The 24,983-nt window shown below is 68.0% G+C and overlaps 4 protein-coding genes across 5 annotated transcripts; 2 read left to right on the top strand and 2 right to left on the bottom strand.

Annotated features, from left to right (window-relative positions):
* The first annotated feature begins 46 nt into the window (after window positions 1-46).
* Window positions 47-4,142, top strand: CHLRE_17g745897v5 (uncharacterized protein). Its single transcript, XM_043072746.1, has 2 exons — window positions 47-504; window positions 2,008-4,142. The coding sequence occupies exons 1-2, from the start codon at window positions 295-297 to the stop codon at window positions 2,041-2,043; spliced, it is 246 nt and encodes an 81-aa protein (XP_042915205.1). The 5' UTR covers window positions 47-294; the 3' UTR covers window positions 2,044-4,142.
* A 43-nt stretch (window positions 4,143-4,185) lies between these two features.
* On the bottom strand, window positions 4,186-5,876 carry CHLRE_17g745847v5 (uncharacterized protein). Its single transcript, XM_043072745.1, has 4 exons — window positions 5,171-5,876; window positions 4,911-5,076; window positions 4,659-4,695; window positions 4,186-4,528 (listed from the first exon to the last, which is right to left on the bottom strand). Exons 1-3 carry the CDS (start codon window positions 5,387-5,389, stop codon window positions 4,685-4,687), a joined length of 396 nt encoding a protein of 131 aa, XP_042915204.1. The 5' UTR covers window positions 5,390-5,876; the 3' UTR covers window positions 4,186-4,528; window positions 4,659-4,684.
* A 100-nt stretch (window positions 5,877-5,976) lies between these two features.
* On the top strand, window positions 5,977-17,595 carry CHLRE_17g745797v5 (uncharacterized protein). Its single transcript, XM_043072744.1, has 8 exons — window positions 5,977-6,073; window positions 6,219-6,242; window positions 6,375-6,437; window positions 6,616-6,702; window positions 6,865-6,969; window positions 7,283-7,633; window positions 7,806-10,148; window positions 10,263-17,595. Exons 1-8 carry the CDS (start codon window positions 6,071-6,073, stop codon window positions 16,815-16,817), a joined length of 9,531 nt encoding a protein of 3,176 aa, XP_042915203.1. The 5' UTR covers window positions 5,977-6,070; the 3' UTR covers window positions 16,818-17,595.
* Window positions 17,596-17,668: 73 nt separating this feature from the next.
* Window positions 17,669-24,836, bottom strand: CHLRE_17g745747v5 (uncharacterized protein). 2 transcript variants are annotated; one of them, XM_043072742.1, is made up of 13 exons: window positions 24,193-24,836; window positions 23,091-23,851; window positions 22,833-22,872; window positions 22,338-22,670; window positions 22,055-22,138; window positions 21,826-21,880; window positions 21,297-21,451; window positions 20,987-21,175; window positions 20,582-20,644; window positions 19,597-20,364; window positions 19,121-19,384; window positions 18,392-18,791; window positions 17,669-18,206 (listed from the first exon to the last, which is right to left on the bottom strand). In XM_043072742.1, the coding sequence occupies exons 1-13, from the start codon at window positions 24,742-24,744 to the stop codon at window positions 17,992-17,994; spliced, it is 3,879 nt and encodes a 1,292-aa protein (XP_042915201.1). In that variant the 5' UTR covers window positions 24,745-24,836; the 3' UTR covers window positions 17,669-17,991. The 2 variants fall into 2 exon arrangements, with proteins under 2 accessions (XP_042915201.1, XP_042915202.1); XM_043072743.1 differs by having other exon boundaries at window positions 22,338-22,667.
* Window positions 24,837-24,983: the final 147 nt, after the last annotated feature.

Below are 24,983 nucleotides of genomic sequence, written 5' to 3'. Positions count from 1 at the left end.
AAGCAATACAGAAGCCATGAGGCACATCGTATACTGACGATCGGGTGGCGTGGTGTTGACTGATGCAGGCGATGGCAGCTGGTTTTGGCTGCTTTTTGGGCACTTTGCTGCAGCAGCAGATCGTTACCCCAGTCCACATCGGCCCTGCAGCTGATGCGCCAGCACCAGGACTGAAGGACCGCTTCCTCCGACTGGGCGTCGCATTCTGCACGTCGTGTGCACGGTTGTAGTGCTGGCACTGCTGGCCTCATCAACAACAACGCCGCACACGTACTCTTCTCAACATACGCAAGCATGATCCTGACCATCTACAGCGTGGCCTACCTGATGGTGCCACCCCTGAAGCAGGCTTGGTTCCAGCCCAGCTCAACGCTCAGCGCTTACGCAAAAGTTGTTGAAGGCCTCCACAAGTCGCTCCAGAACTGGCGATCTGAGTCAGCGTCTCTGTTGGCTGCACCTATCATCTTCATCCTGGTGGGTGGCGGGGTGGCCATTATGTACTGGGTGAGCCTAAAACGGTAGCTGAGATGGAGCTGCTCGTGGACATGTTTCACCAAAAGTGCAGAAAGCGCAGGGGGGGGGGCAGAAACATTACCTCCCGACCCCACCTTACAAAACCTTCCCGATCCCCCTGGACGACGACTGACTCCCCATGCACTGTCGTACACCCCCTAAAACCCCTTATTTTTCGTCGGGCCTTTGTAATATGCTCTCTTTCGCGGGTGTCTATTGTTTGGCTAGAAGACCGGGCCGTTCAGCCCCCTCCGTGCACACGCGCCTCCTTCAACTGTATGCTGTCTACATGGACAAGACAACGGGTGAGCCCTCAGCCCTCGCACCCCGAACGTCCCCGGCATATCAGTGCTATCTCAAATGCATATATGTTGCAGAAATTGTGTTGCGTAGCGTAGCGCCCGCTGCTTCAGCACTGACCGTGGACGTGTTGCTTGGGACATGTCGGCACACATGTTGGTCCCCAGGAGTCACTCTCCAGTCCTATTCACCGGGGAACGCAGGCCAGGCTTGCTAATAAGCCCATACAAGTTCTGTACGCATCGATGAAAGGTCATTTTACTTGCGCAAAGGCGCTCAGACGATATCTTGTGGAAGACGTGACAATACCGTGCCGGCCCCGGGGACGACGACCGACTCTCAACTTCGGGGGCCCATATCTTTGTAGTTTCCACCCCGATTGAAACTCCGAAAGCGGATTCTGAATGCTCTCGCTGAGAGCTTCCATTAAAGAAGGTGGGGTGCTTTTCGGAAGGACCTGCCCCCCCCTGGAAAGCGCCTGCGGTGGGAGAGTGGCGTGGCAGGCATTGTTGCTCTTGATTATGAATAGGTCGGTTAATGCGTAGGGTTAAAAGGACGCTCCATGGAATTTTTGCTGTAGACGCTCGAATGAAGGTGTCTCACGTAAACAGAGAGCAGAGCTCGCTCGTTGCTTGGCCGCACCCTCACGCCCCGTCCCCCGGCACGTGGTGCGCAGGGTACAAAAGCACGTGGACGTTGGCCAGGCCGACAAGTACTCGAGCAAGGCGGTTACTGCCGCCGGAGTTCACGATCTTCAAGAACCTGCAGGTCATTTTTGGCCTGAGCCCCCTGAGTGAAGCGATTCACGGGGGGCGAAGCCCCCCCAGGATCACCCCTGTCCGTGCGTGCGTGCGTGCGTGGTGCCTGCCTGCGTCGGCACGGAAATCAAAACTAGCATAGACCACGAGACCTGCCTGCTGCTGCACCGGTGCTGATCTAAGGGCCGCGACGCCAACTCCGCGACAAACATGCGCCACGCGCTGGAGGAGATGCTGCTGGGTAACCCAAGGCCTGCTGCATTGCGCCGGGGCGGTGGCAGCGGCGGTGGCGGCGGTGGCGGCAGAGGCCCAGGGCCTGGTGGTGGCCATGGGCTCAGCAGCTGCGGCGCGCATGTGTGGAGCGGAGGGGGCGGGCAAGGCCACGAGGAGGAGGAGAGCGTGACGTCGCCTGAAAAAACGCGGCGCCTGCGCGCAGGTTGAGACTTGCCAGGGTCTGGTTAGCAACGTCTAATGGTTTGTGTGGTTGAGCTTGACGTTACTGCTGGACGTGATTTTTTGGCGGGTGGTGCCTGTTCAACCCGACCCCAGCTATGTCTGGGAGATGAGGTGGTTTCGAACCAACCTTCGGCCTCAGACAGTTACAACGCGTGGTGGGGCTCAGCCCTTCATGGGAGAACACGCCATTCTTGTTACACCGTGGGTCCTGGCGTCCTCCCCATGTGGGCACCTTGGCAGTAACCTCTGGGCAGAAACCTTGGCAGTAACCTCACGTGCAACTGTCAAGTCCTGAAAACCCACAGCACGAGCAGCTGCGTCGGTGGTTGCCGGGGAACTGCCTGAGCCCGCAATCGGTCCCCACAGCCACAGAAGGCTTTAGGAGGAGCCTGACACTGCAGGCCATTCAGCTGCTGCTAGCAGACAGCGCATCAGCCCGGAGTGGCGTGCAGCGGCGGGGCAAGTTGAGGATCAGCTCGGTGCAGGAGCAGCGACGCCTACACAGACAACAGAGTCAGTGCGGGCGCAGATAGTGGCCAGACTGGGGTGGCGCAGGGGGATGCTGACACCCATTCGGCTGCAGGATTTGACCGTCCGCCAGGCCACGGCGATGCTGCTACGACCTGTGGAACAACAGCGGACGCAGCTGCACGCGGACTTCGCAAGCAAGGGAAGCACGAGGCGGACAGACAGCCCCACCCCCCGCTACGACGACAGCCACGAACCCGGTGCGCGCCATGCTGAGCAGGATGTGGCGCATTCGGTGGGAAAGGGAGCAAGTGGAAGTCTTGTGGCGGCTGGCAGTGGACGGAGTGCCCCTGGCGGGAAACAGCCACATCAGCGGAGTCCCGCCGGGAGCCTGTGGCTGCGGCACCTTTGGAGGAGTGCATGGCGCATCCTGCTCACCGCGCGCGCACCATTTCTGGGAGTGCCCCGTGGCGCAGGCAGTGCTGGCGCAGATCAACACAGCGGTGGGGCACACCATCACCCGACAGCAGCTATGGTTAGCAGAGCCGCCACACGGCGGAGTACAGCAAGCGGTGTGGGATGTGGTAGTGCTTGCAGCCCTCTCGACCATGGAGCGTGCCCGGACGCGGTTGAGGGCTGTGACCAATGCAGCAGGGCCTGCGTCAAGTACTGGGCCTGCCTGCATGGGCACGAAGAAGACATGGGCCGCAGGACAAAGTATTCTAAGTGGAAGAGGTTGCAGGCGATCACGTGAAAGAGGTTGGTGGGGGCGTAGTCGGTCGTGCATGTTCAATTAACTACGATTCGTACTGTGTTTGTGTGTGTGCAAGTTGCCACGGCTTAGCTGGTGAGAGGCCTTGGAGAGGGAGACACCTGCACGCATTTAAGCAGTGCTGCTGCTGGGCGTGCGTGGTTGTGGCGGAACAAGAGGCAGCGGAGGGAACGCAGCAGCACGAGGACCCCCTGCACCACTAGAGATCGCCAAGGCTGAAGCGGTGACAGGGTTTTGGAGGAGGCTGTACGACTTCGCGGGGCTAGGGGTGCCGAGGAAGGGATGGCGCGAGGTTGGGCCGGCACATCCCCTGCTGGCGGTGCAAGGGGGCCGCATCAGGGTGCAGTGGGAAGAGTAGGAGGAAACTTTATGAGGCACGTGCTCAGAACCCCAACCGCTGAAACATAGCGGCAGTGTACCAGTGTGTTTACGTGTGTGCGGTTGCGAGAGGGAGTGAGTGAGACTTCGGCTCTTAGGCAGTGGGAGTGTGGGCGCTTGTTTGGGTCCTTTGCGGCAGCTCGTGGGTGGTCAGCGGTGCAGCTCCAGTTGGTAGGGCTTAGTGCGGTGGCTTTGTGCGTACTCGCCGGCTTTGTCTTTGTCTACGGGAGGCCTGTTTGAGGTGCAGCGAGGAGTCTGGACTTGTCCTTAGTAAGAGGCTGCTGAGTGTGAACGAGTCTTGCGTCTTTCGTTCTTGTACTGCGTGTCTCGTCTGTTTACGTACGTTGCGGGCTGTTTCCTTACCGCTGTCCAGCTGCTCATGAAGAGCGCGGCGGCGTCACGTGTGCGCGGCTAGTCCAGGTCTATGGGACTTGACTGCCGAGGGCTAGGGTTTTTGAGTGCCGGTGCGAGGGCGCTCTCGCCAGTCCAAGAGAGACTGGTAGGCTGCGGCGGCCGTGTGTCGGGCCCGGGTCAGAGGCAGGACCACAGCTGTAACATACACAAAAGCCACGGTGAGGCGCCATCAGGCAATGGCGCCCATGGGTGCCAGGAAACCATCTCCCGGTCAACAGCCACGGTGTCATGCAGCAACTAACAACGGCTGCCAAGCGGTGTGCTATGCCAAAGGCGCTGCTGTGCAACCATCCAGCGCACAGCACGGCGCATGCACTACCCACGAGAACCAAAGCCACCAACGCTTCAACGACCTCAAGGACCAACCAATGCCGCGCCAGCACGGCTGGCCAGCGCCATCTGGCTGCAGCATCGAGCAAGTGCAGCCTTGACCAGCAGGCCACCTTAATTCTATTATCCGCTTGTAAGCCTGCGGGCGTGCGGGCCAAGGCGTCCGCGGCTTCGGGTGAGCTCAGCAACTGCGAGGCCAGGCAGGACGTCTAGAGCAGACCCGTCCCAAGCCGCTAGGACCAAACGCTGTGTCGACCCAACACGCCTACATTGGGGCTCACGCCACGTAGCCCCCTCAGCCGTCGCCTGGGGCCGACGTGAGGCGACGGGGAGCAGCAGCCGTGAGCAGACAGGGAGGTGCATGCAGTCAACTAAACGCAGGGCAGAAGGCGTGACGTGGCGGCGGATGGGGACATGACCGCAATGCCCCCATGTGCAAGCAAACGGCCTCACGCTTCCCGGATCCTTCACGGGCCACCTGACCCGCCTGAGCGGCAGCCTAGCCCAAAGCGGCGCCGCACCTGGGGCCTTAGTCACCGGCAGCTTTCCGATCGCCAACACCTCCAGCGGCGCAACGCGCTGGGCAAGCGCGTACCACCGGGCCTCAGCGACCGCCCAGCGGTCATCCGCAGCCTTGATGTCCGCCACGATGTCCCCCTTGATGGACGTGGCGAAGCTGGACAGCAGCTGCGGTCACGAAACAAGGGCGCAGTCGTGAAACTGACAGCTCGGGCTGTGGTGCCGGGGATGACGCAAGCGCCGGGGTGCGGGGCGCGCTCACCGTGAAGGGCACAACCGCGCCCGCCAAAACCAGGGCGCCGAGCATAACCTCGTCTGAAAACTGCGCCCGGCAAGCGGCGCGCATGCCGCGAGCCGAAGGCAGCTTGGGGATGTGGGGGCCCAGCATCTTGGGCGCAGGAACGCGCACAGTCGCAGGCGCGACCGCACGGCGCGAGACCAGGCGCAACGACGTGCCGCAGAGGCAGCTGGTCAGCTGCATGTTGCGCAGTCTCGTCGCCCGGAAAAATCTGAAGGTTTGAGCAAAGTACCCGCGACTCCGCTCGCTCAGAGTAGAAGTATATGCTGTGGGTGCGTGTATCAAACGTATGCTGTGGGTGCGTGCAGCGAGGAGCGAGTTGTGATCACAAGCGGTGTACCCCATCCGGGGACCGGCTCGCGACCGGCTTAGGGACCGGGCGGGGACCAAGCTGGGGACTCTGTGCAAAATTCAATTTTTGACGGGCCGGACGCGCAAAGATATGCTCTATTTGCATGACCTTTCAGAAGTTGCCAGGAGTCACAGGGAGAGCTCTCGAGGGCCGGACGCTTCGCTCTTGTTGGCATGGACGTTGACCAGGCTCAAGCTGGCGGAACTGCTCTGGGCCGGGAGGTGGCAAATGGGCTGGGTGAACAAACATGTATAGTAAATTCCGGCTGGTGTCCCGCGTGCTCTAGGGCTCTACGGCGGAATCGCGTATACAGGGATTTGCAAAGTTTCCGGCGAAGTTGTGTGCCATTCGGCCCTCCGCACCCGCCAATCACTTTGCAAATCCCTGTAAGCTTACTCCTAGGGACCACTGTGGCCAACCAACGAAACGCACGGTGCGGCAGACACGTTAAGTCTAAAACCGACCACTTGGCGGCTCTCGGGACCACGAGCGAAGCACAAGTGCTGCTACAAATGGTAAGGCGGTTCAGAAGCCGTCAGTGGGGTAGTCCGGGCACAAATGGGTCGAGTCTATGCATTCTGCACGCGGCGCTGTTCGCCGCTGGCTTTCGGGCTCGGAAAGAGGCTAGACGTAATGCCGATGTGTTGCTGGTGCCTGCAGGTGAAGCAGCCTCTGACACGGCGTGCTAACTGGACCACCCGGCTCAAGAGGCGGTTGTGCCCGGGGCGGCCCGGTTCCTTGCACGGTGGCGGTGTGGGACCACGCGGGCCAGCGGCAGACCAGCAGCAATCTGCAGGCGGCGTGTGAGCTGGTCAGGTCGGGAGCAGTCAAGCTGGCCACACGCCCGGCAGCCGCCTGCACCTGCAGATACTGTTCCAGGTGGGTAGCTGGGGCTCGTGTTCCGAAACAGCCCTCGTGGGGAGCGTTGACTGGGGTGGGCGCCGTGGGTTGTGATTGGGCGGAGCACGAGTCGGCTCAGGTGTTGTCGGGCGTCGTACACACGCACTCCACCCTTGCGTGCGGGCCTCGTGCCCTACCTATACCCCTACCACCCCAGGCCACAGCGCCGGAGCACAAGCGCCACGGGCTGGGGCGGCTGCTGACGCGCTGCGTCCTGTCGCGCGCGGTGGGCGCCGGACACGAGGTGAGTCATGTGAATGGGTGATAGGCATGCCTGGGCTGGTGCTGCCCGCCCTGCGGGCTCCACATCACCCGCTGACCCCAAGTCACCCCGCCGCCCCCCCGCCCGGCCCTGGCTACGCCTTCACTTCTTGATTTATCATGAATGTAATCCCCGGCCCTGCAGTACGCGACGGTGGTGGTGGGCGGCCGCGACGTGGAGGGCTACTGGGCCAAGATGGGCTTCAGGCGGCCGGCGGGGGCGGGGCAGGACACGTACGAGGCGAGGCAGGTGCGCGCGCGCGCCCGTGCCAGGGCCGTGTGGGGCCGCGTGTCTCTGGGAGCGCATGGCTGCGATTGCGCGGCGCTACGGGAGGAGGCAGCGAGCCCATGCATGGAAGAGGACAAAGCGAGCATGAGTGTGTCTCTGTGCCTGAGACTGTGTTTGATGTTAAGGCATTTGTCACGGGAACACGTGGGGCATGAAGGCCTGCTGGGGCTTGCCGCATCACCCTGCGCACCCAGCCCCGGCCCTCGCCCGCTGACCGCCTCGGTCGGTCATCGTCCGGAATCGTCGCTGTACGCAATCACGCAAATGGTCACAGGTGCTGTCGCACAGCGCCATTCACGCAATGAACGCGCCCGTCTGGATCGCCTACTTGGCTGCTGAGGCGGCGGCGGCGGCAGAGGCGGCAGCCAAAGCAGCGGACACGGACACGGACGCGGTGGCGGTGGCAGCTCGCGCCCCGCTTGGGGAGGACGTGGAGGGCGCCAACGGCGGTGGCGATGACAGGGAGGCGGGAGAGCCGCGGGCGGTGCCGGAAGAGCCAGCGGCGGCGGCGGCTAACACTCTTGGCGACGGCGAGGCTGGGGGTGGGGCCGAGGGCGGGTGCCGGGCGGCCACGCCCAACCCAACGCCGCCTGCGCAACAGCCGCCAGCAACAATCGACTTGTATGTGAGTGCGGGAGGCGTGGGCTGTCATATGCGGAATAGAAAGGGTTTTGCAGTAACGCCCTGTAACCTTGCGCCATTGCACCGCCCAGAGGCTGTGTTACTTGCGTACCGTACATGCACTCACTCGCTCCAAGAATTCCACCCCACAACTGCAACTTGCTTTGCCTCCGCAGGCTAAGCCGCCGAGGCAGGTTGCGGAGCAGCACGCGGCGGCGCTGCTGGACACGGCGGCGGCGCGCGTCACGGCGGCCTACGCCGAAGCGCTCGCGCGCGGCGAAACTTTCACCCCGCAGTCGCGCCGCGCCGCCGCAGCCGCAGCCGCCGCGGCATCTGGTGGCTGGGGTGGTGGCGACTGGCCGGGCGGTGCGCCCTCGACACCGGGCATGGACGGCGATGGCACGGGCGAAGGCGGCGAGGGCGGGCTCGCCTACGGCCGCGCTGTGACGCCAGGGCCGGGAAGGACGCCGCTGCTGCTGGCGCGGCGGGGAAGCTGGCACGGCCGTGGGGGCCGGCGAGGAGGCAGGGCCCGTGCCGGCTCGCGTTCAGCGGCGTGGGCTGGCAGCCGCACGTCAGGCGCAGACAGCGAGGAGGCCTCGGGGCAGATGGATGGGGAGGAGGAGGAAGAGGAGGAGAAGGCATCAGATGAGGTGGTTGAGGAGGAGGGCAACCTGGAGGCGGGCACGTCGGGCAGTGGGGGAGACGGCGGAGAGGCGGAGCGCTCGCGTGGGGCTGCGGGCCCAGGGGCGGCGCCAGGGCGGCAGTACGACGGCGCCGGGCGGCGGGACACGGGCGGCGCCGGGCCGGGACCCTCCAGCGAAGCAGCCGCTGCCACTGCCGCGGGGTCGACTCGAGGCCGGGGCCGGGGCCGGGGCCGCGGTAGGGCCGCTGTCGAGGCGGCGCGTGAGGATGGCTCACCTGCAGCGGCAAGCTCCGAGGGCAAGGGCAGGAAGGCGGGCGGCCGGGGCAGGCGGCTGGCTCTTGGCGGAGACGTTTCGGGCGCCAGTGGCGGCGAAGGACCGGAGTCTCTGCCACCTGTTTTGCCCACCTCAGAGGCCAAGGGCACGACCAAGGCCGCGCTCGCCAAGGCGATTGCGCGCAAGGCGCAGCAGCAGGCGGCACACGCGGCGTCAGAGGGGACGGCGCCGGCGTCGCCGCTGAAGAAGCGGAAGGTTTTGCTGGCAGCTGAGGCGGAGGTGCAGCCTGAGGTGGACGTCGCAGCGAACGGAGAGGCACACGGGGAGCGGGAGGGGGCAAGAGCGGGGCCGGCCTCGGGCGTGGTGGGTCAGGCCAACGGCGGCGGCAAGCTGCCGACCAAGAAGGGCATCAAGCGCGCCAAAGCAGCCGCTGGCACGAGGGGGGCTGTGCCCAAACCCAAGAGCAAAGCACCCAAGGCGAACGGCGACGTGGCCTCTGTCACTGCAGTCGCGGCTGGTGCGGCCAGTGGGCCATCTGGGCGTGCGGACGGCTCCAGAGCCGGGCGGCGGCTGACACCGGCGGAGCATGCGGACATGCCGGAGCCGCCGCCGGACCGCAAGACGGCCTCGCTGCACGACCTAGCTTGGCAAGCGGAGACGGTGAAAGGAGGCGGCAGCAGCAGGCGGGGCAAGCGCGGCGGTGGCGGTGGCGGCGCTGCAACGAAGCCTGCGGTCGCGGCCGCAAATGACCACTGGCGGGAGGAAGACGAGGGTGACGAGGAGGGGGAGGAGCGGCGGCGGCAGCAAGAGGAGGAGGAGCTGCAGGATGAGGACGCCGAGGTTGTCACGGACGAGGAGGAGGAGGAGGAGGAGGAGGAAGAGGAGCAGGGCTGGGGCTCCCATCGCCGCGGCCGGCGGAGAAAGGCCGCCGTGAAGGCGGCCAACCGGCGGGCGGGCTCGGAGGCGAGGCGCGCGAGGGGCACTAGCAGCAGGCGGCTCCGGCGCACCCTTTCGTCCTCGTCATCGGATGAGGACTGGTCGCCATCCGCGGCGGCGCGATCCGACTCGGAAGCTGGGCCCGCCCGGGCCCGTGAGCGTGAGCGCGAGCGTGGGCGCCGGCGGGACCCTAGCCGCGAACGCGAGCGAGGCCGTTACCAGGTTGCGGAGCAGCAGGGGCACGACAGTGGGTCCGGCATGGAGCTAGATGATGATGGAGACGATGGCTCGCAGGACAGGGGAGCGGGCCGCACCCGCGTTGCGAACGGCAGCAGCGGCGGCGCCGGCCGGCCACAACGCTGGGGCCCGCCCGCGCCGCAGCAACAGCAGCAGCAGCAACCGGTGCCAATGCAGCCCCAGCAGCAGCAGGCGCCGCCGCCGAAGCCGCGCGGGCGGCTGCCGCCGGGTGTGCTCACGGGTCCGCGGCCGGTGCTGCCGCCCACGCTGTCGCCGCTGGAGCTGCTGCCTGTGGCGGCGGCGCTGCCTCGGGCGCCGGCTGCCGCGGGGTCCGGCGCGGCGGGTTCCTCTGCGACGGCACGTGAGGCACCGGGGCCCTCAGCCCTGCCGCCTGCCTTCGAGCGCGCGTGGAGGCCAGCAGTGGAGCAGGTGTGTGTGTCGCTTGCTTCGCCTGCCCTTCCTGCCTGCTATAACGGACTGCATGGCCTCATACTCCTTGCCGGCTAAGGCCATATTGCTACACCGCACCCCGCTGCGCCGCAGGTCTGGTCGGCGGCGCAGCACGTGCTGCAGTCGCTGAACGCGCAGCTGCAGCTGCTGGGGCGCATTGCCGCCCACACCGCCGCCCGCCGCGCCGCCGGCCTGGGCGCCATCACCGCCACCTCGGCGGCGCTGGCGGCGCTGCTGCGGGAGGGCGGCGAGCTGGAGGGCGCCCTGGCGGACGGCGTACCGTACCTGCTGCAGGGCGTCACCGAGAGGCTGGGGGACCTGTTGGATGGGCTGGATGACGACGACGGCGGCGGCGGCGGCTCGCTGCCGCAGCCGCCGCCCGCTCCGGCGCAGCCGCCGGCGGCGGCCAGCGGGGCTGTGCAGCAGCAGGCCGGGCAGGTGCCGCGGCCGGCACCGCCGCCAGGGCCGCCGCCGCCAGGGCCGCCGCCGGCAGGGCACGGCCACGCCCCCAGCTATGTGTGGACGGGTCCCGCCTCAGGGGAGGCACCTGGGCAGCCCGCGGCACAAGCTGCATATGCGCCGCACGGCGGCCCCTTGCTCAGCTCCAGCACCAGCGTCCAAGGCATCGGCCCAAGCGCGGCCGGGGATTACCAGCAGCAGCACCAGCACCACCAAAACTGCCAGCAGCAACATCAGTACCAGAATCAACACCACCACCAGCACCACCAGCACTACCATGCACCGTTGCCGCGGGCCCCATATGGCCTGGCTGCGGGGCTGTGGGCAGGCAGCGCCCCCCCGCACGCCCAGTCCGCCACCGCGCCGCGGGCGCCGCTGCCAGCGGACCCCCCCGGCCCCCCGGCGCTTGCTGCGCCCCAACGCCCCGACGGCACGGCTGCTGCCGCCGCCTGGCCAAACGGAGCTGCCACCGCGCCCGCTGCTGCGCCGCCGTCAGCTCTGCCGTCAGCAAGCGCCGCTGCTCCTGGGCCTCCGCCTCAGGCCGCTCAGGCGCAGGAGCCGCAGCAGCAACACAACCAAGCAGCAGCCGCAAGCGTTGCTGCGGGTGCGGGTGCGGGTGTGGTTGAGGAGGCAGGCACGGCTGGGCACCAGGGCAAGGAGGCGTCGGCCCACAGTGGCGATCAGCTGGGTCAGGACCTTGACCGGCTCGAGCTGCAGCCGCTGCCAGGGCGGGACAGCGATGGAGGCCGGGGCGGAGGCCTGCCCGGCCACAAGGGCTGGCACAACCCGGGGCCGCGGACCGTGGAGGACGGCCGTGCATCGCTCCGGCCGGGAGTACCGCGGCTGTGTGGGGCGGAGCGGGAGGAGGGCCGGGGCCAGCAGCACGCCGGGGATGGCAGCAGCGATCATCCAGGCTGGGGCCGCCACCGAGGGTTGCAGCGGGACCCTCTGGATGAGAGGGACCGGGAGGTGCTGCGGTGGGAGCAGGAGCGGCGGCGGCAGCAGGCGGCGGACGCGGCGGGGGAGCGGGAGGAAGCCTGGCGGCTGCGGCCCCGGGAGTGGGAGCGGGAGCGGCGGCCGGAGGACGACAGGGACTGGCAGGCGAGCTACCGCCAGCCGCCCCTGCGTGGCCAGCGGGGGTTGGAAGGCCCAGAGCAGCGGCAGCGGGATCAGGGCCTGCGACAGGAGCCGCAACACCAGGCGCAGCGGCGGCAGCTGGCAGGGCCGCACGGTGGCGTGGACTCGCGACACGGCGAGTGGGGCGGCGGAAGAGGCAGTAATGGCATGGACCGGCAGCCCGCGCGCCGACGGAGCCGCAGCCGCAGCCACAGCGCCAGTCCCGTTCGCGGTCGCGGTTGCGATCGCAGCAAGAGCCGCCCGCCCAGCCGCAGCGCCAGCCGCAGCAGGAGCCGACCGCGCGACGGACGGGATGGGGGCGGCTGGCGGCGGCCTCCGCCGCGGCAGCAGCGGGGCGCGTCACGCTCTCCGCCGCCGCCGCCGCAGCGCCAACCTACGCCTGAGCCCGAAGAGCGGCCGGCCTGGCGCCAGCTGCTGCGGGATGTGGTGCCGGCGCGGCAAGAGCGGGAGCGGGGCCCGGGCTGGGCTCGCGAGCGTGTGGAGAGGTACGGGGAGCAGCGGGCGGTGCGCTGGCGCGGTGAATCCGCTGACGGGGAGAGGCCATGGTGCCGCGACCGCGACTGGGTCACGGACCGTCACAGGGGCGGGGAGCGTGGCGGAGGCGGGGCTGCGGGCGGCGTCAGCCCGCGCGGCTTTGCACTCCGCCGCCCTGTGGCGCTGGCACCTGGAGCGGGCGGCGGCTCTAACCGGGCGGCAACAGAAGTGGCGGCTGCGGTTGCGGCTGGGGAGGAGGCCGGTCGGGGGGATGCGCCACCGCGCTCGCCGCGAGGTACGGCCGGGCCAGGCGGCGGCATGACTTCAGCAGCAGCAGCAGCTAACGAGACGGATGCGAAGGGGCGTGCGGCTGGGGAGCTGGAGCAGGATACGGTGCTGCAGGGCGGGCAGCAGCCGGCGCCCGCTCGCGCTGAGGTCAGCGCCGAGCAGGCTGCTGACAGGGCCAGCGGCAGGCCGGATGGCGCGGCGCCGCGGGGGCAGCCGGGCGCTGCGGGTGTAGATGCGGGCACAGCCGCGGAAGGCGCCACTGCTGCGGGTGCAAGAGACGCTGCCCACACCCACGGTAGGGCTGCAGGTGGTGCGGCCGCGCGAGGCCCACGGCTGGCAGAGGATGCAGCACCTCAGCCGCCATCGCAGCCCGAGTCAGCGGCTGCGGAGCTAGCGGACGAACGCAGCTGGCGCCAGCGGTCTGAAGGCGGCGACGCTGCAGCGGCGCGTGTGGCCGACTCGCCGCGTGGGCGGCTCTCCCCTCAGCAGCCCTGGCAGTCACAAGCGCGCCGGCGCAGCGACGGTGGCGAGGGCGCGCGCGCCGGTGACTGCCGCGGCCAGGGCGGGCGGGGCGAGGAGGCGGCCTGGGAGCGGAGTCGGCTGCCGCACCGGCCATCTGTGGCCGTGGCCCGCAGGGCCCCGGGCTCACCGGAGGAAGGCAGGGCGTCGCGAGACGGCGCCGCCAGCCCGGCAGCGCTGGCAGAGCAGCCGGCCAAGCCGGGCGCTGAGGAAACGGAGCCGCGCAAGCCCATCGTGTGGGAGATGCCTAAGCGACGTGAGCGCCTGCCGCCCAGACCCGGCGCGGACGACAGCTCGGAGTGGGCTAGGGGCCGAGGCGCCCAGGACCGCGGTGGTGACGGCCACGATGGCGGCGGCGGTGGCGGTGGCTGCTTGGATCGGGAGCGGCAGCGCAGCTTGCTTGGGGCTGGGGGCCAGGGAGCCAGAGGAGCAGGAGATGGCAGTGGCCGTGGCGGTGGCCCTAGTGGCGATGACAGGGGGCAGTGGCAGACCGGCGGTCGTCGTCCGGCACTGCCGCCGCCCGGCAGCCCTGGCCGCCGTCAGTTCGATCGCCAGGAGAGGCGGGGCAGCGAAGGCGGCGGCGCCGCTGGTGACAGCGGCACACGGTCGCCGCTGCGTGGTGGCACGCGCTCCCCGACGCCCGGCCAGCGACAGCAACAGCGCGACTCGTGCCTGCCTCCGGCAGCTGCGGCTGCAGCTGTCTCCGATGACGGCCGCGGCGATGGTGCCAGGCGCTTGGGTGCCGCGCAGCAAAGCGGCGATGCCGGCGCCAGCCCGAGCACCTCCACGCGGGCTGCTGCCCCCGGCGCCACGCCCCGGAGAGCCGGCGCCTCGCCGAGCCGTAGCGCTGACGGCAGCCGCCACCGAAGCGGTGTGGCCGCCGATCACGCGGTGTCTGCTCCCACAGGTGAGGCCGGTCGTGGCAGTTCGCCCGACCGCATGAGGCCGCCGCAGCCGCAGCCGCGACAGCCTCATGACACCACGGAGCCCGTCCGGGGCAGGGGCACCCCTGGGAGCCCGGGCGCTGGGTTGGGAGGCAAGGGCCGCGGCGCAAGCGAACCATGCTGGTCGCGCGCGCAGGAGTGGGCCGGCCGGGAGCGCCCGGGCCTGGACGGGGCTGTCGGTCGGGCGGGGCAGCGTGCTGACGATGACAGGGGCAGACCGGCCGGCCGCACTGACAGCCCGGACCCAGAGGCCCCGCGCGAGCGGGAGCGGGAGCAGGGGCGCGAGCGGGAGCGGGAGCAAGGCCGGAGCCAGGACCGCAGCACCAGGGAAGAGGGAGGAAGCAACGGCGGTGGCAGAGACGCCAGTGCGTCTGCCAACCGCGACGCCCGGACTGCGGGTCCTAGTCAGCGCCACGATGCGGAGGCCAGCCGGCCTGAGCCCGACGGCAGCAGCGGCAAGGAGCGCAGGAGCCACGACCACTCGGAGCCCAGCAGGGAGGGACCTCGGACACGCACAAACGCGACAGAGGGCAGTCGTAGCGGTGGCGGCCGCGTGCTTGAGGGCGGTCGCGCTGCACGCAGCGACGTTGGCGGGGTCGACCGCCGCGGGGTGGATGCACCCGGTGCCACCAAGGCTGCAGGTGCAGCCTCAGTCAAGGATGCCGGGCCGGGGGATGGCGTCAAGCCGTCACTGCCATTTCCACCGCCGCCATTGGCAGGAGCGCAGGAGAGGCAGCAGCCGCAGCCTCAAGGTGGCGTTCCCCAGGGCCCGCGGGGCCGTGGCGAAGATGAAGCACCGTCGTTGGGAGTGAAGGACGAGCGCCACAGCCAGGCGCGCGCGGGAGCAGATGCGGCTGCTACTGATACGGCGACTGAGGCTGCTGCTACTGCCGCTGCGGCTGGCTCTCGTGATGGCGATGGAGCTGCAAAAGGTGCTGGCGCTGAGCAAGATAAGGGCGGCGACGATGCGGCTGCTGAGGCGATTGCTGGGCAACGCCGCTCTGACGAAGAGCGCGGGGCGGCCTTTCCTCAGCCACGCCGGCCGCGGCTGACTCAGCAGCGCGAGCCGCATTGTGACGGGGACAGGCACCGGGACCGGGACAGGGACAGACACCGGGACGGGGACAGACACCGGGACGGGGACAGACACCGGGACGGGGACAGGGACAGGGACAGGGACGGGGATAGGGATCGGGAGCAGCCCCGGCGGGGTGCGGGTGCCGACGGGCCGGTCAGCCCTGCGCGAGACGGCCCTGCGCGAGACGGCGGCGGCCGCCGGCCGTGGCCTGAAGACCAGCAGCAGCAGCAGCAGCAGCGGCCACCACCTTTCGGCCACGGCGAGCGCGACGGCGACCGCAGCTGGCGGGACCGGCCGCGGCCAGACTCCCAGTCCAGACCCATGCCGCCATCCTCACACTACGAAGACCGCGGCCGCGGCTGTGACCGTGATCTGGATGGAGGTCGTGGCGGTGGCGGCTGGGGCGCTGGCGAGTGGGAGCGCGAGCGAGACTGGGGTGGCGGATTTGACAGGGAGCGGGACCGGGAGCGGGAGGGCTGGCCGCCTGAGCCGCATTCCGGAGGGCGCGGGCGTGGGTGGGGCGACGGGGCCTGGTATGGCCCGCCAGGTCCCGGCGACTCCGGCCGCGGCCGCGGCCGTGGGTGGGGCCGTGGGCGTGAGGACTTGCGCGGCCGGGGCCCCGAAAGCCGGGACCAACGGCTGCCGCCTCCGCCGTACGGCGCTCCCCATGGCCCTTACGACGAGCCGCGTCGATCGCCACCGCGCCGCGGCGACGGCGGGCCGCAGCAGTGGGAGCCGCGCGGCAGCAGCGACCGCCGGCTGCCACCGAGCCGTGATGACGACCATGGTGGTGGCGGCGGCCCTGGTTGGCGCCACGGCCACCACCCCCAAGACGGCTGGCCGCCGCCGCGCGGCCCGCCCCCGCCTCACCAGCACTGGGGCGATGGCTACCGTGGTGGCGGCGGCGGCCGCAGCCGCTCACCGTCGCCGCAACGGCGGCTCGCTGGGGATGCGGGCCCAAGCTGGGGCCACCCCCCGGGGGGTCCTACTGAATTGCAGCCTGACGGGGCCTGGGACGGTCGGGCGCCGCGGCCGGGCGAGCCCCACGGCGAGCGCCTGCATCCGGGGCAGCGGCCGGACCGCGGTGCGGCGCAACAGGCGGAGCAGCAGCCTGTCGCCGGCGATGCTGGCAGTGGCGGTGGCGGTTGTGGGGGCGGTGGCGGTGGCGGGGGTGGCATGCGTCATGGAGATGCCCAGCAGGTGAATGGCGGTAGCGGCCCGTATGACCCCCTGACACCCATGGAGCAGCAGCAGCAGCAGCAGCAGCAGCCGCTCACACTAGGGCACCAGCAGGCTCAGATCATCACCATTGCCATACCCGCCGCCGACTGGTTGGCAGTGACCGGCCCCGCTACCACCGCTGCCGCGGGCGCCACTGGCGGGGGTGTGCCAGGCATGGGCCACTTGCCCCTGGTCATAACCACGACTGGCGGCAGCAGCTGGCAGGCGCCGCCGCCCGCACCGCAGGATTTTCTGCAGGGGCCACCGCCGCATGCGGCGTGGCAGCCGCACCCGCACCTGCAACAGCAACAGCAGCTGATGCAGGCGCTGCAGCAGGGCCAGCAGCCCCAGGCGCCCATGCTGCAGCCCATGCCGGGCGCGGCTCCAGACATGGACCTGCGGGCGAGCGCGCCCTGGCACACACGCCAGGACGCGCCGCACGCGCCGGTGCAGGTGCTGCCGCCACCACCGCCGCAACAGCAACCGCAGCAGCAGCAATACTCTCATCAGCACGCGCAGCAGCAGTAGCCAGGTGCCGACTGATGCTACAAAAACGAATGGCTAATGGAGCGGGGCGAGGTTTGTTTGAGGCACACAGGTGGCCAGTGAGCACAACGCTGCATGTGGCGGCGGCGTCAGGCGTCAGCTGACGGCGCCCAGAGCCAATGGAAGCCGGGCTTTGGCATGCTGAGGTGCTGTGTACTTATGTGGAGATGTCGGCAGATGCATGCACACAACTAGTAGCAAAGAAGCAGACAAGTGGTGGTGCCGCTGGCACAACGTTTGCATTGATCCTTGAACATTATGGGGCCTCACCAAAGTGCCCTCCGAGCGGTGATACCGGGTCTGATGACATGTGGGGGTGGGGGTGGGTGTAAGTAGTGTGGCTGGGCACTGCGTATGCATGTGTCTGTTTCCAGGGCGCGTGCCTGTGCTGGCGTTTGTATGTGTGTTGGCGGTGAGGAGAACGAGCATGTGCATCCGTATTTGTGCATGCATGGGACAACTGGAAGCTGAATCGAGATGGGTGATTCTCCATGTATGCATCGTTGTACATGCCACTGTCCGCCACTGCGTGGCGTCGGGTGTGCCTGCATCTTGGCCTACAACGGCGACGGCTGCGGAGGGGTGGCGAGCATCCAGCTACATGCGCTGTGCTACGCTTAACTATATGTTTGACCCTAGCCACCAAACGGCATGCACGCAGCACGGCATCAAGCCGCCTGTCGAGTACGTTCTTGGGATTCCGGGGATGTTATGCCCAGTCCCAAGCCCAGTCCTGAATGTGATGTAAGACTGCTGCAAGTGCTCTGACCCGGCCTCACTCCTCATCCTCGCGCCTCTTGCACTCCCTAGCGGTGTGTGGGGCTTGCCTTTAACACATCAGCAGCTTACAGCTTGCGAGCCCTGCGCACAAGGCAACTGTTCCCACTGAACATTGCATCGTGTACGAGCCCTTGCGCATGAGACTCACCATTGGGCCCTACAAGACGACCGCATCATGGCCACAAGGCGCGCGCCACACACATGCACAGGCAGGGGTGCACGTACGTTTGGCTGCCGCCGCTCAGCACGAGCCCGCAAACCCCTTGCCACCATAGTACTACGTGACACAAACGGAAGGGAAGGCTCCGCATCCTTCCCTCACGCAGCCAAAGCCATCACTTGCGAGGTACAACACAGCCATCAGCCCACCCCCCAGTCAAGGGCTGTGCAATCTAGTAGTACTGCCACCCGCAACGCCGCCCGCCGCCGCAGCTGCATTAGCTGTAGCAGGGCCGGCCACGGTTGCCGCTGCCGGCAGTAGCAGCGGCAGCTCGCGGCTGTAGTCCAGGCGGGAGGCGCCGCTGGTGGTGTTGAGTCGGTGCACGCGGAAGCAGCCCAGCAGGCACTCGGGCAACTCCCACGGAGCCCGGCCTGCGTGGGCGTGAAGTGCAAAGTGCGTGCCACACATGTGGCAGGGGTTTGCAACGGGCGGCTTGTTCACTCTTACACGATAGCGTTGACAGCGGCAGTGTCTGGGTTAGCTGAACTTCACAGGCGGCCGCCGGTTGCGAGGATACGACTGAAGGAAACAAAGACGTGCACAAAGCCAAACGCACCCTCCAGCACAAGTCCGATGTCGATATCGAGCGAGCTGGTGGCTCCGCGCACCATGCCGGTGACGTAGTTGGCGACGCTGTTGGCGGAGATGTCGATGTCCACCTCGATGTAGGTGGGCGTGCAGTGGTACGACACCTTGAGCGCCTTGCCCAGGATGACGGGCGTGGTGCCCACCGATTGCTTGATCATCCAGCTGCCGCTGGCGATGTGCGGGATGAGCTTGAGCGTCTTGTTGCGCTCCTCATCTGTGCCGTACACGAACTTGTGCAGCATGAAGTCGAAGGGCTGCCAGTCGTGCGGCTCGTCCATGGGGTTCTGGGGCGGGCTGCCCAGGATGGACGGGTGCTTGTCGCAGCAGAACACGGCCAGGATTCCCAGGAGGGGCGAGCCAGGGATGACCTGTTGGGAGTGAGTGAGGGCACGTGGATGTTGGACAGTCGTAGCAGCAAGGGTGGCGCGGAAGGGGTGGCTAGGGGCAGCACGGGTACCGCCAAGCAGGCGGCAACAAGCCAGCAGGCGCAGACAGCGGGTGGGATGCGATGTGCGTTCAGGGGGCCCAAACGATCAACCGCCTTAGCACGGCCTCAACGTTTTCATCCACAGGTAAGCCTAGCAGTAAGCCACTAGGCCGAAGTCATCGCCGAGCACGAGTTGTGCCTCACACAAACGGCGCATGTGCCTCACACTAACGGCGCATGTGGCTCACACAAACGGCGCATGTGGCTCACCAGGTTGATGATGATGGAGAAGGGTGCGCCGCTGCGCCGCACCGACGGGACGAAGCGGCCCACGTGCTGCAACACACCCGGCGTGCCGCTGCCACCACCACGGCGGCCGCCGCCGCTCACCACAGCACCCGCGCCATCGCCGCCCTCGTCTCCCACGGCGGTGCCGGGCGGTGGCAGCACAACCATCTCCACCGCCCCCAGGCGGAAGGCGGGGAGCCCGGCCGGCACCTTCTTGCGATCCTTGAGGTAGGTACGGCCGCGCACCTGCAGGCGCCGGGTAGGTTACAAGGCGGGCGGACGTTATGAGCCATTCATGGGTGAGGTGCGCAACGCCAGGAATGCGCAACGACTCAAGCACGTAATTACAACGCAACCAATGCCGCGTACGTCCACTCAAATGGTACCTGCCGCCATGTATACATGCAAGCACGCACGCAAGAACGCACGCACGCACGCAAGTACACACATGCACGCACCCGGAACGGCGCGTCGGTGCCAGGCACGTGGATCTCACTCCAGCAGCTGCGCGGCAGCAGCGCCAGAGACTGGATGTACGGCAGATCCAACACGGCGGCAGTGGCGGCGGCGGCGTAGGGCGGCGTGTACGGCAGTGCTCCTGCTAGTGGGGGTGCTGTTCCTGCTGCCGACGGAGGCTGCAGCAGCTGCTGATGGCTGCCGGTGCCCTGGGTCTGGGTCGGATGCTGGGGCTGGGGCTGGGGCTGGGCCGGGGTCGGGGGCTGGGGTTGGGGTTGGGGCTGGGGTTGGGGTTGGGGTTGGGACCGGATCTGGATGATGGGTCGGTTGGGCGGCGCCTGTGCTGCCGCTGCGGCCGCCGCTGCCCCTACTCCGAATGTCGGTAGTGGTGCCTGCGGCACCGCGACGGCGCCGTCTTGGCCCTCTGCGCCGGGTGCAGCAGCAGGGGCGGCTCCGCGTGCGGCGACAGCGGCAGCGGCAGCGGCTGCTGGGGATGCCGGGGCCATCTCTCCCTGCTGCGCGCCGCCCTCATGAGTCACCAGCAGCGCAGTAGGACCGCCAAGCTCTGTCGCAGTGGGCCCGCCGGCGGCGGAGTACAGGTCAGTGTTGGCGGCGGCGGCGGCGGCGGTGGCGGCGGCGTTAGTGGCGTCGGTGGCGTCGGTGGCGTCGGTTGGCGCTGGCGGCCCCCGGATGGAGATGAGACGGAGGGAGGCCATGCGAGGCAACGGCGGCGCCGGTCTGCCGCTGCGGACCAGTCCACCAATGAAGGCCTGGAGGGTTACGCGGGGAGGGAAGGATGCGTGGGGAGTGGGTCCGCGGTGTGGTGTAGGGGCTCTTGTGCACGGCAGATGGCATGAGGAACGTGCGCGCACGAGGGAGAGCAAAAGCCCACAAGCAGATGCCGCCCTTGGCAGACGAACAGGTGACAAATCAGCCGCATCGGTGCCTATCATTTCTTGCCCTGCCAACAAACGCGCACACACCTACCTGCGGCGCATGTTCCTGCTGCTGCGCTGGCGCCTCGCCATCTCCCACGACCAGCCGCCCCGCCTGTATATGTAATGCGGAATCCTCAGTTTGTACAGCATGAGAGAGTTGTGTTTCACCTGAGGGCGGCAAGTGCACCGGCCTCCTCGGCACCCAACGCCGCAGCCATGCCTCTCAACGTCCCTGGCGCCATCATTGACCCACGCAACCAGCCCCCTCCAGCCCATCACCCGTCACCCAGCGCGTCGTGTCCTGCGACCCCGTGCCTCTTACTTGCTGCTTCCGGTACAGGGTAAGAACACAACTCCCCGGCCCCTGCCCCTCCTCCCGCCCCCTTCGTTGGGCTCGGGCACATACCCCTCCCCCCGCCCCTCCTCCCGCCCCCCCCCCCCCCCCGCGCCTCACCTCGTTGAACCTGGCCTTGGCCGACGACACCATCTTGAACGGCTGCACCGTGAAGCGCCGCTGCTCCACCTCGTCTCGCAGCAGCGTGACGGACATGAGGATGCGCTCCAGGAACGCGTCCGTCCAGCCAGCCAGGGCCACCAGCGGCCGGGCCCACGACTTGTCCGCGCACACGCCGCCCAGGTCGATCTAGAGTTGGGGTCAGATGGGCACGAAGCATTTGACATGCCAGTGGCAGCCCTCTCTCCTCCCCCTTCCCCTCCCCCTTCGCTTTCTTCCTCTTTCCCCATCATCGCTGCCGGCCGCCCACCTTGATGATGCAGGTGACCAGGGACTCCTCCGAGTGCGTGCCCTTGCCCTTGAGCCCCGCAATGGTGTAGCCGCCCGCCACACTGCCGCGCACCGGCCGCCGGTACAGGCCCCGCCCGTACAGCTGCTGCTGGCCACTGCGGGACCCTGCTAGGCCTGTAGGCAGGGGGGCGTGGGTGCGAGTTTCTTCCTGCCTGCCTGCCTGCCTGTCTGCCTGGGAGGCCCATACATGCGCTGACGTGCACGCACCCTGGTGCGCCACCTGTTGCGGCCCTGCTGCATGCTCCGGAGGGATGACACAAGCGGTTTTGGCCGCTCTCATCCAGCTCCGGTGGATTAGCCGTGGGCTAACTTCAAGGCAACGGCTGTAAAGCTTGGGTGAGCTCGGGTCGAAGCCCGCTACGCCTCCCGAGTGGGTTAACTGCACCCAGATTAGCCTTCACCGGAGCTCGCTCCGCTAACTTCGAGGTCCTGATAGCGGGGGCGTGTCATCCCTTTGCATGCTCCCTACACACACACCACGACCTCACCGCTGGGCGGATCCACGGATTTGAACAGCACCATAATGACACCCTCGCCCGCGTCCTGCCGGGAGGAAGCAGGGGGGAGGGTTGAAGCGGAGGGGACACGGGCCCGCGGGAAGAGATGCAGGCCGAGGAAGCCCCAGCCCTGGAAGCCTGAGCCCTAGCCCTGCCGCGCATGTCGCCGTCGCAAACGCGCACACGCAATCGACATCCATGCACGCCAGCACGCACCCACCCGCCGCAGCACCTCCACCACCAGCTCACGCGGCGCACAGCACCATCCCGCCGCGCCGCCCGCGCACAGCACCACACGCAGCACCTGCAACCCGCACCGCCAGCAGCAGCAGCACCAGCAGCAACAGTACCCGTAGCTGTAGCACCAGCAGCAAGTACCAGTACCAGTAGCACTATGATTGTGCTGAGTCGGCCCTGGCATAACACTTCAGTATCTCATCGAGAACCGGCAGCATAGAGAAATGCCGTTGAACTATAACATCGCAGGGGTAGATGCAACGTACCTGTGCACCGGGATGCGGGCCGCCACTGCCACCGCTGCTAGCTGCATCGACGCCTGCTGACGGCCCCGCGCCGCCCTGGCCGCTGGTGTCCACCGCTGCCGCTGCCCCTGGCGTTGCTGCCGCCTCTTTGTCCTTGTCCGCCGGCTGCAGCACCTCCGCCGCCTCCGCCGGCCCCAGGATGGTGGTGTTGGCTCGCAGCCGCAGCAGCGCGTCGGCCACACGCTGCGGCCGGCCGCGGATCACGCACGACACCATGTACTCGTGCGCCCCGCCGGTGCCGCCAGCGCCGGCCCCACCAGCGCCCGCCCCCCCAGTCGTGCCGGCTGCTTCCTGCTGCGTTCAGGGAGCACCCGCATGCATCCATGGCGCAATGCTTGATACTCTACACCGGGACAGCTCAGCGGTGGGCACTTTCCACCCGTGGGCAGAACACGTATGCCTCACACTCGGTACACCCGAACAGACCCGAACACCTCCACACACGGCCACACGTACCGGCACGCTGTGTCGGTATATGGCGACGCCGTTGCTAAGCCTGTCGTTTGAGCGGCAGGCGAGGTAGCCGTGGGTGGGGGTGGGGGGCCAGGCCGTAGGGGCAGGCACAGCGGGGCTTAGGCGCGGCTGTTGGCGACGTGGGGCTGACCAGCTAACAAGGTACATATGGCAAGCTGCTCACAGTCACACACATGCTTCACGCGCTCGTACACACATGTTTCACGCGCTCGTATACAACATGCACGTGCGCCCACCCACCTGTACGGCACCCAGGGAGCGCTGTCACCCGGCTCGCCTCCCGGACCCGCCTCCTCACACCCCCAGTGCGTCACGCCGTCGTCCTCCTCGCCCCCGGCTGCCGCCGCCTCCCTGCTCAAGTCACTGACACTGCTAGCGCTGCTGCTTGCCCCTGCCTCCGACGTCGCAGCCTCCTCCTGCTCGTCCTCGTCACCGGGCCCCTCCCGGCTCACAGCTGACATGTAGTTATAGCTGGGCTGCTGGTCCCGTGCCGCATGGGCCGCCGCGCCGCTGGACTGCGGCCGGCCCCAGGGCGGGCCGCGGGGCCTGCCTCCCATTCCGCTGCTGGCGGCCACACCCGGCAGGGCGCTGGGGGTGAAGTCACGGCCACTCAGCCCGCCGGTGCCGCCGCTTCCGTTGCTGACGTCCCTGGCCGAAGCGGCTGCGAGCACAGCGCTCAACTGCAGCGCCGCAGCGCTTGCTTCCGTTGCGGCTGCCGCCACTGCTGCGCTGATGGATGGTGCAGCTGCAACAGCAGCACCCCCAACGCCACCGCTCCTCCCGTGCTGCTCCTGCCCGTGTCCCCGCGCCTGCGCCTGCGCCTGCTCCTGCTCCTGCTGCACCTCCGCCTGTCGCTGGGCTCGTGCGGCCCGCAGCGCGCGCAGCACTGCCGCCAGCAGGGTGTGCCAGTGCGCCGCCTCCTCCGGGCTCTCCCAGCCCAGGGTGAGGGAGGTGTAGCCTGAGGCGGCCCAGGCGGGCGGCCACTCAATGGTCACCTCGTACTGCAGGCAGGCAATAAGGCAGGCACGGGGGAAGCAGATAAGGCAGGCAGGCAGGGCAGGCAGGGGAGAAGCAGATAAGGCAGGCAGGCAGGGCAGGCAGGGGAGAAGCAGATAAGGCAGGCAGGCAGGGCAGGCAGGCGAGAAGCAGGAAGGACGACCGGTGGCAGGTGAAGGACCGGCGGCGGTTGGTATGCCGAGTCTTGCATCTGAGAATCCAGTAAGCAGCCTGCACATGTCCCGACTTCCCCTTGACTATCGATGACCCCATCTTGTCCTCGATGATTTGCTTGGTGCCCACAAACGAGGTATTTCCCCCCAGCCAACCCCAGTCCCCCACGCACCAGCAGCACGTGTGTGGAGGTGCCGTGGAGCGCCGCCGTGAGCGCCCACGTCCCCGACCGCCGCAAGCCCCTCCGCATCGGCCCCGCCGCCACCAGCGCCCCCGCCCCCGTCGGCCGCAGGGCGCAGCCGGCGTCCAGCACCCAGCGCGTCACGGCCTTGGGCGGCTGCTCGGCAGCGGACAGGTCGGGGGCGTGGCACGTGATGAGCGCGCGTGGGATGCCGCTGGTGCCGCTTGTGCCGGTGCTGGTGCTGCCAGTCCTGCTGCCAGTGCTGCGCGCCCCAGCCCCGCTGACATTGCCGGCGACTCCACCGTTGCGGTTCGCGACCGCTACGCCGGGGGCGGCAGTGATGGTGCTGCCGGCGCCTGCAGCGGCTGCTAGTGGCGAGGGCATGGCGCCGGGCGGCCTCAGCAGCGCCAGGCGCCGCCGCACCACCACACCCGCCACCCGCGTGTTCTTGTAGGCCACGCCCTCCACCAGCGGCGGCAGCAGCCGGTGCGGCTGCGGCGGACCCGGCGGTGCCGGCGCCAGTGTCGTAGCAGCTCCTGTCATCGCTGCTGCAGCAGCCGCGCCCGAGTTCCAGTCAACGACTGGGAAATGGAACTGGCCGCCGCAGGGCCCGGCATCGCGTGCTGCTGACAACGCGGCTGCGCTGTTGTGATTGACGCTGGAAGTTGAGAGCTCGGACCAGGACGGCGGCCGCCCACCTGACCAGAACTCAAACGCCTGCTGCGGCCTGCCGCCGCCGCCATTGCCTGCGGCGGCTTCTTGCAGTTGCATTTGCACAGTCT

Source organism: Chlamydomonas reinhardtii, chromosome 17, assembly GCF_000002595.2.
Source record: "Chlamydomonas reinhardtii strain CC-503 cw92 mt+ chromosome 17, whole genome shotgun sequence".
Taxonomy (NCBI): domain Eukaryota; kingdom Viridiplantae; phylum Chlorophyta; class Chlorophyceae; order Chlamydomonadales; family Chlamydomonadaceae; genus Chlamydomonas; species Chlamydomonas reinhardtii.
The sequence above is the reverse complement of the archived record's forward strand: the minus strand, read 5'-3'. Positions and strand labels throughout refer to the sequence as shown.

Coding starts and splice junctions, on each gene's coding strand:
- CHLRE_17g745897v5 (XM_043072746.1), top strand. CDS start 295: ATGATCCTGACCATCTACAGCGTGGCCTACCTGATGGTGCCACCCCTG. Junction 505..2,007: donor GGGTGGCCATTATGTACTGG/GTGAGCCTAAAA, acceptor GCCTGCGCGCAG/GTTGAGACTTGCCAGGGTCT.
- CHLRE_17g745847v5 (XM_043072745.1), bottom strand. CDS start 5,389: ATGCAGCTGACCAGCTGCCTCTGCGGCACGTCGTTGCGCCTGGTCTCG. Junction 5,077..5,170: donor GCGCGGTTGTGCCCTTCACG/GTGAGCGCGCCC, acceptor TCGTGACCGCAG/CTGCTGTCCAGCTTCGCCAC.
- CHLRE_17g745797v5 (XM_043072744.1), top strand. Junction 6,438..6,615: donor ACCTGCAGATACTGTTCCAG/GTGGGTAGCTGG, acceptor CTACCACCCCAG/GCCACAGCGCCGGAGCACAA. Junction 10,149..10,262: donor GGAGGCCAGCAGTGGAGCAG/GTGTGTGTGTCG, acceptor GCTGCGCCGCAG/GTCTGGTCGGCGGCGCAGCA.
- CHLRE_17g745747v5 (XM_043072742.1), bottom strand. CDS start 24,744: ATGACAGGAGCTGCTACGACACTGGCGCCGGCACCGCCGGGTCCGCCG. Junction 20,645..20,986: donor CCAAGGCCAGGTTCAACGAG/GTGAGGCGCGGG, acceptor TTACATATACAG/GCGGGGCGGCTGGTCGTGGG. Junction 19,385..19,596: donor GCACCGACGCGCCGTTCCGG/GTGCGTGCATGT, acceptor CGGCGCCTGCAG/GTGCGCGGCCGTACCTACCT.